The sequence below is a fragment of the Megalobrama amblycephala genome, linkage group LG15, assembly GCF_018812025.1.
Source record: "Megalobrama amblycephala isolate DHTTF-2021 linkage group LG15, ASM1881202v1, whole genome shotgun sequence".
Lineage (NCBI taxonomy): Eukaryota > Metazoa > Chordata > Actinopteri > Cypriniformes > Xenocyprididae > Megalobrama > Megalobrama amblycephala.
In genome coordinates, this window is record NC_063058.1 from 24,983,462 (window position 1) to 24,992,386 (window position 8,925).

The 8,925-nt window shown below is 37.4% G+C and overlaps 1 protein-coding gene across 1 annotated transcript; it reads left to right on the forward strand.

The window, feature by feature from the left end:
- Positions 1 to 1,036: 1,036 nt before the first annotated feature.
- ehf (ets homologous factor) lies at positions 1,037 to 8,925 on the forward strand. The gene is given in 10 exon segments (XM_048159072.1): positions 1,037 to 1,155; positions 2,564 to 2,672; positions 4,289 to 4,546; positions 5,599 to 5,655; positions 5,834 to 5,893; positions 6,041 to 6,109; positions 7,758 to 7,787; positions 7,979 to 8,004; positions 8,006 to 8,175; positions 8,268 to 8,925. Coding segments are annotated over 10 exon segments (888 nt in total). The 5' UTR covers positions 1,037 to 1,146; the 3' UTR covers positions 8,368 to 8,925.

Below are 8,925 nucleotides of genomic sequence, written 5' to 3' on the forward strand. Positions count from 1 at the left end.
TTGAAGATGCCATTCGGTTTGATTGTTTTTATGTAATGCATTGACATTCATACATTTTTAAGTGTGAAAGTGTCCAAACAAACTTGGATACCCCTCGCATGCTGTTTGCTAAACATCCAAATTGAGTGTAAATGGCCCGTATTGCTCTATGAATGATAGGGGAAGGAAATATTTACTGGCTGTAGCCCAGCTCATAGGGTCAGTTACTGAATGGAATGTCATAAACATTCGATGCGTTTATAGATTTCTTTTCCTCATACATTACTGTAGACATCACCATAGTAACACACCGGTTTAGGATGGAATACATCAGATTAGTTTCATAATAGTGGAAAGAATCTGGCAACCTGATTTTCCAGTTAAAAGAGACAAAGAGCAATTCATTAGTAATTTGATTTATGAATGATCCTTTGTTTTGAACAAAAAAAAGTAGATTCATATCGCTATGTTAGACTAATGACAATTGCAATTATGCAGAATGTCTATATTTTAGAAACTGGGATCTGTTAAAGTTCTGTGTGTCACAAATTAATTCATACATAGTAATTACTTGTTAAATTTAAGTATAAGCAACTTACTGTAAAAAATACAATCATTTAATTTAAATTTAATCTGGGAGGAAAATTTAAAAGTTTTTACAAATGCCAAGTTTCCAATATCCTTTATTTGCTCTAGGTGTGAACATTATCTATTGTTAGCATAGCTCCCCCCACTTTTATATGATGATCTAGGATCTATAAAAAGACAAATATAGGTCAGATTTCAATAGTCTGTTAGCAGAGCAGATAACACGGGTTAGGTTGTTCACGTACATCATCATACACTAATGTAGACGAGAATTTTCTACAGTTGACTAAGATATCAAACTAAACTGGTTTACAAGCCTTCCCAGGAATGTCAATAAGCTCCATGTACATAATGTTGTCTCGGTTACAGTTATTGCCACTGTTGCCCTGCTGAATCAGATTTTTTTATATTTTTGACAGTCACAAAAAGAGTTTTTTTAACATGTGTATCTGTATGATATGACCATTATCTGTTCTAAAACCTCTAGGTGGCTTTCCAAGGGGACGTTCACACTAAAAGCGACTCAAAGCGTCAAAACGACCGGATGTAACAACTTGAGCGGAAGTTGACTTTGATGATATGATTCAGGCATGTCAAGCAATGCAACAAAGCTGAGAAAGGTTTCTCTTTATGCAAACGAGTAGTGTCCTGATTCGTCTACTAATGGGTTTACCATCAGTGGAGCTCACGTGATACATGTCATGTGAGATACTATAGTTGAGTGTAGGTTATGTTAATTCATTAAATTTAATTTTTTGCAGGAAGAACACTTGTAGTGAAAATCTTATTTTTCTCATTTGAGGCCACAAATAAAGTTAGAAAATCCAACGGGTCATGAAGCAACGCCATTGAACCTCATAAGGAATGATTTGTAGCAGCTACATAAATGGAAAGTCAGTGCACTACAAAAATATCACTTCTTAAGGGACTTAAAGTTGTTTTCTTTTGAGTTTTAGATTAGCATATTGCTAAGCTAACAGTGCAATAAACTATAAAAGCATTAAAAAACATAACATATTTCGTAAAATACTATTGTATTTGTATTTTAAAAGTGTATTTATAATCAACATTTCCCATCCTTGATTTTTTTTTTTTTTACTGAACTTATGAGGTATCATAGGAAGCTGCATAATTAAGTTGCCTAACTTTTTTGACGATACATGGCGCAACATTTTGAGCAATGTTGCCGAGGGATATTGCTTGGGCACTTTTCCATTGAGAAGGGGTAATACATTTCTATCTGGATAATTTAGATCGGAATTTGGTGCCCATTCTCAATGGCAATCAACATTTCAGGATTATTGATCGGGATAAGATCATGCTCGTGTTTTTCATTGAGCTCCAATGTACAAAAACTTCAAAATCAAACGAAATGATACTTGTGCAGTAGTTTTCAGCTTAACCTGTAACTTACAACACAAATGCATTCACATTTTAAAAAGTGCTTTGTATAGCGCTGACACAAGTTCATATTATACAAGGTATGACTGCGCTATTGATCTAACTGTTTAACTGAAGGACAGGTGGACCTTTATGTATGCAAAGCAGTTAGACACTATAACACATTCCTGTGCAAATGTATCTGCATGTGTGGTTGAATGTGGCACGAAGGACACCTACGCAACTTTCTCCCCCTCCCTTTACCCCTCTGAACATACAAGACCTTTGTTTTCCTTTACTGATCACACCTGGAAACTGGTATAACGTCTATACTTCAATTACATGTCCATTTTGATGAACTGTGTATGTTTACTATTACAAAAATGTGCTGTAGGGAGTTTTAATGCTGGCAGTTTTAAGGCTTTGGGCTAAAATCAGTTGTTTGGTTGACTACCATGAGGAACAAGCTATAAGGCATCAACTTTATGTCTGATGCTAAGATAGACTCTTCTAGTCCATGTTGGTCCTTCCAAAGTTACATTGGATGAAAGCTGCAGAACATCTCTGGTTGTGTGGCAACAAATAATGTTTCTTTTCCATATCCTGTATTCAACAGCACTGGATCATGGTCCTTCAGGCCAGCGGTGTAATGAGTATCCCAGCTACTGTGAGTGTCGACAACCAGCTACCTGCTTCCTGGACGGCCCACTACAACTGTGCTGATGGTAAATTTCTTTCTCATCTGAAACACCATTAACTAAGGAGTCTACGAAGATGCACTTATGATTATTCTGCCATCCAGTGTAATTCCAGTTGATATCTTAGGTTGTTGGTTTCGTTTATCGTTAATAATTTCTGGCAGGTTAATCATTTACTCTAGCAGTCACTGCTGGAGTTACTAGGTTATCAGGTGCATGCACAGGGGACCATGATACAGATAGCGAAAGTGATTCATACTTATCTAGAAACCATGTGTAGTACTTTTATGTACGCATTTTACAATGTGGAACTGAATCTTCTTCAATACATAAAATTTTCACCACTGCTGAAAAGACTAGTTTAGCTGTTCAATAGCATATTGTGTTTTGGATCTGGTGCCCTCACATGTGATGCTGAAATCTTCAACCCAACTTCTGAAGACCTACTATCCTGCAGAGTTTGGCTCCAACCCTAATCAAACAGACCTGAACCAGTTAATCAATGTCTTCAGGATTGCTTGAAAATCATAGGTAGGTGTGTGGAAGCAGGTTGGAAATAAACATTGAAGGACAGTGGGTCTCCAGGAGAAGTGTTGAAAGGTCCCGTTTTTCGTGTTTTTTTGAAGCTTTGATTGTGTTTATAGTGTGCAATATAACATGTGTTCATGTTTCGCGTGTAAAAAAACACAGTATTTTTCACATAATTTACTTATCTGTATACCGCTGTTTCCACTGTCATAAAAACGGGCTGATGACTTCCTTGTTCTATGAAGTCCCTCCTTCAGAAATACGTAACGAGTTCTGATTGTGCCAGCGGTTCCTGTGTTGTGATTCAACAGCTCTGAGCGCACCGTGCCCGGAAAAGTCACGCCTCTTACCATAACGTGGAGATGCACGCGCTCAGTGTTATTGTAAACATGTCTTTAATTTTACCCTATCAATTTGAGCCGGAATCAGACCCGGTGATTGGACTGGGGGATGAAAATAACAGCGTTTCGACGACATGGCGACAAACACACTCTACAAACGCACCTCTTGTGTATTCCTGTGGGCGGAGGTTAGTCAAAAAACTGTTTTAGTGACGTCATTAAAGAAGGAAGTAGAGGGATGTAGTCCAAACTGGCCGTTCGATGTAGGCGACTTCTGTTAAATAAAATATCTCGCTTGGCATTGAACTTTGAGCTTTAAAATTTTACAGATTTTATTTATACTCTAACAACAACATTACACACTAACTAAAGTTTGAAACATGGGATCACGAAGACCTTTGAAGACCTCTGCTCTAGCTAAACCAGCAAGACTTCCTTAGTCAACCTTCTTCAACAAAGACCATGCTGGTCAACCAGCTTCACCATCAAACTCAGCTGGAAACACCATGATTGTGCTGGTCCTCCAGCTTGAACAGGTCCTAACCAGCATAGAACCGTTTCACTTCATTCTGGTCGAGTTATTAGTCTTATCTGGTGCCCTCTAGATAAACCAGAAAGCAGACATCCCACCTCTCAGAAGTCTCCCGCATTATGATAGCGGCTCCCTGATGCTCACAAATTGTACAGTATCCCAGAAATTGAGCAAGCGAGAGAAAAAGAAAGCTTGTTTCCACCTGGTTTTAAGATGTGTTCTACTTCAACTTGCATCCCCAGTTTCAATGGTAACATCCAGTTACACAAGCCGGCTCTGGTCTCAGGATCTTCACCCACAGAACTGGACCAAGTACCAGGTGTGGGAATGGCTCCAACAGACGCTGGACATGCACCAAATTGATGCCACCAGCATTCCTTTCCAAAACTTTGACCTTGACGGGAGGCAACTGTGCAACATGAGCTTCCAAGACTTCACCCGGGCGGCCGGATCCGTAGGTTCTATACTTTTCCAGAGCCTGACTGACCTCAAGTGGAACGGTAAGATGTCATGTAGAACATGTTCCTGGATCAACAATGTTGTTGGTCCTGGACCAACAGTGTTATCAAACAGATATCAAGATTGTTACAGTTGGGTTTAAGGGTTGACTTTGGGTTAGGACATCTTGTCAGTCAGTAGTTTCTCTTTGATTCCCTCTGACACGAGAGTATGTTATGGTTAGGAGTCTTGGGGTTTAGCTTCCGACTGTTTGCTATAGGAATGTTGTTTCAAGATAGATAAAGGTTGATAATCCAGGTATGATCCATAGCCTTGTGGGTGCAACAGTGCTTCGGATGACCTGAGTCCCAACTTGTGGTCCATTTCTGATCCCATTCTCCTCTCTCCTATCCAGTTGTTTCCCTATTAAAATAAAGGCAGAAAGGCCGAAAAGTAATTTTAAAAAGAATGGTAGTACAGGAACATGTCCATCGAGTTGCTTCTACAAAAGTAGTATGACGGTGTGTTTTATACTTTTCAAATGAAGTGATTGAAGTCAAATGAAGTCCTTGTCAGAACTTGCCATTTGGAGATACCAGTTTTAATCACTTGAAGCATTCTTTTGTGGAAAAATGATTGTTTGTTATAGTGAACTCTCACAAGCATGAGCTTGGAAAGTCCAGTCATTGAGCATTTGTCCCTCTTGGATTCATTATGCTATAGTACATGGGAATTGTGCAGTCATTTTCATGAGAAAATTCACACTTAGATATTCCCATGTTTTTAGAGAAACAAATATGTGAAATGGATTGTACATTTCTATGTACTATGCTATAATGACTCTAGAGGGGTGCTGCTAACAAGACCCAGAGGTGCATAAACAGTCAGTGCTATCATTTTTATACGGTTTCCATAACAGTGTATTACTGAACCTAATAAAATCCAGAAAAATGTGCAGAGGTGACATGTGAGAACAATACCAGCAAGTTAAACTGGTTTAAGACAACATGATGCGGGAATGACTTGGAAATTTGATGATAGTCATTTCAAAACATGCAGTCTGTTTTTGAGACATTTTTAGACACTCATTTTCTTTTTTCTTAATGTCTCACAGGTCAGTATGGTCAAACAGATATGTTTATCCCAGCAGACATTAAAACAGAAATAGATGGTGAGTAACCACACATAAAGCTTTTTTAATCCTTTTAGCTTAAAGTTCACATGATTCCAGTGACTTGACACTGTGCCATATCTTTTGCTGAAAACAGAGAAGTTTACAGATTCTCTTCAAAGAATTATAGACTTTTCGTATGTCACCATTTTGTAACCATGTACATTCATTTCCTCAGCAGATTTCCCATGTTCAGGCCTAGCCTTCAAGGAAGAACCAAGCTTTTACAGCACTTCAGGTACCTGTGAAATTGATTTAACATATTTTTTTGTGATTTACGTTTTTCCTTTGAAAACAAGATCATGTATGTGTTTTTATTTATTTACCTATGCACATATTAACCTGAAGGTTTGACATTATTGTGTCATATTTCCTCTTTCCTCAGAACTGTTTGATATCAAAAGCTCATTCCAGCCCAACACCATACTGGCCTCACCGGCTCCCTCAAGTCCAGGTGAATGATCTTAATTTGAATTGTACTAAAGCTAATCCTAAAAACAGTATTGCTTCCTCTCTATCCTGGTATCGTGGTATAATGTTAATGCTTATTTGTTGTTAAATAATCCTGCTGCAATAAAATGTATTTAGTGTATCAACAAGGTTATGTGTTCAATTCCCAGTTAATGCATTATCAGATCATTTTTTTATTTTTAGAAGTTGCTTTTTATAGAAGCGTCTGCCAAATTTTAACTCGCTTACAAATAAATATTTTTATTGACAAATATTCATAGTTATTCATAGTTAGAATGACATTAAAATGAATAATAACTGGACAGGTCATCAAAGCACCCTTATAGGGTTAGTTCACCCCAAAATAAAAATTCTGTCATTAATTACTCATATCGTTCCACACCTGTAAGACCTTCATTCATCTTCGAAACACAAATGAAGATATTTTTGATAAAAATCCAATGGCTCAGTGAGGCCTGCATTGACAGCAAGATAATTAACACTTTCAGATGCCCAGAAAGCTACTAAAGACATATTTAAAACAGCTCATGTGACTACAGTGGTTCAACCTTAATGTAATAAAGCAACAAGGATATTTTTTGTGCGCCAAAAAAACAAAATAACGACTTTATTCAACAATATCTAGTGATGGGCGATTTCAAAACACTGCTTCATGAAGCTTCAAAGGTTTACTAATCTTTTATTTCGAATCAGTGGTTCGGAGCACCAAAGTCATGTGATTTCAGTAAACGAACGAGGCTTCGTTACGTCATAAGTGTTTCGAAATTTCAATAGTTCACATGACTTTGGCAGTTTGATACACACTTCGAACCACTGATTTGAAACAAAAGATTCATAACGCTTCAACGCTTCATGAAGCTTCTTGAATGTAGTTAAGTTTCATAAAATAGCTACATTTTAAACAAAAATGAAAATGAAAATCACAGGGTTTTTTTTTTTTTTTTTTTTAAACACTGCAACGTCCATAAGCAATGTTTTTGTTTCTGCTTCTCCTTTGCATGTGTTTTGATCTGGAGATTCTGTACTCTGTACATTGAAAAAAGGAAAGCCGGAAAATTCCGTCAATGGCGTCTGAAAGCTTAGGCAGCTGACTTGTTGCCTCGCTTTGCAACTTTGCAGGCAGCGTTTTCCCCTGAAGGTACCTCACAAAACTAATTTCGGACAGACTTCTAAGGCACCGTAACGGTTTAATGATCTACAACAAAATAGAGAGACTTTTAGTGATAACTAAGCAAATATTTAAGTACTACAGTACTAATTTCTCAACTAGAAATGATAACATAAGTGGAAAAAATTGGTCAAATATGTACATTTACACACAAACTGAACACCAACCGCAACCAAATTGGAAAGCACATGATTGTGGTGATATCAAAGGTAGCAAAGGATACATCTACGCTGCTTTCGAAAATCGATCAGATGAAGGTATTTCAGTTGACAGGAAGTGAAGCTACATGCCTTGATGCCTTCCTACCTTGTAATCATCAAGCTTTCAGGCACAGATCATATATGATATATAGTCTTCGAAAGCCAAAACTGAAGTTATTATTCACAAAATATTCCATGATCCAAAAATAAATGTGAGCTGTCCCTTTAATAAATATGGTTTCATTTCAATTTTCTCATTTCAGATACCAAACGGTCACAAGTCAAAAGACATAGTAAGTTGACAGGTTTTTAATATCTTACTTGCCCTAAAGGGTTTTTTTTTTTTCTGTTAATTTGTCCTGAGCTTCACCCGGCAGTTGTCTTTGAAGAACCTGACAGCAGCACATGCCAAAAGTCTTGAAACTGCTTTAGATTCCTTTGGTTTCTCATCTCACTACGTTCACACAATCTCATATTTCAACAGACCCTCGTGGGACGCACCTGTGGGAGTTTCATCCGAGACATTCTCCTGAACCCCGAGCGTAACCCTGGCCTAATCAAATGGGAGGATCGCTCCGAGGGGGTTTTTCGCTTCCTTAAGTCGGAAGCTGTGGCTCAGCTTTGGGGCAAGAAGAAAAATAACAGCAGTATGACCTACGAGAAACTCAGTCGAGCAATGAGGTAACATCTTCCCTGGAGTTCTGCAACTTTTTAAAGGATTCTGATCAGTATTCCTGAGCTTCTCACATGTTCCTCTGTTTTCACCTCCAAAGATATTATTATAAACGAGAGATCCTGGAGCGGGTGGATGGACGTAGACTTGTCTATAAGTTTGGCCGAAACGCTCGAGGCTGGAGAGAGTCTGACAAGTGAAGGACTTTGTCTTCACATGTAGCTTCCAAGTGAAACTTTTATTTATGACATTATAAGTGATGGGACTATGCTTTTGTGTTTTATAATAGTTGTGTACTTGTCTGTCACTTTGTTGTTTTATTTTTAGATGCTCTTTAAAACTTTGTTTACATTAAAAACTGTACCAATTTTTTGTATGAATTTGAATTTAAAGCATAACATTTTTTGTATATATATATACTGTGAAAAGTTATTTAACTGGCTTTTGAAAATGAGAAATCTCCCAAAGACGACTGCAGTTTGGCTTTTAAATGGCTTCATTTGTCTTGATGCAAGTAGAATTAACTCTTAAGAGTAGACTTTTACCCTGGTAAAACAGCAAAGGAGGTGAAATGAAGGACTAAAATGTAAAAAAGCACTAGCAATCGCAGTTTGTGGTCTTTACTGATATGGTTGTCAATTATACATCATGAACCACAAAAAGACAACGTCAAGTTTTTATTAATGCTTGTATATAGACTGTGTATTTTACAATTAAAGTTATAAAAATGCTAATAAAAATATTTTTTAAACACTGAA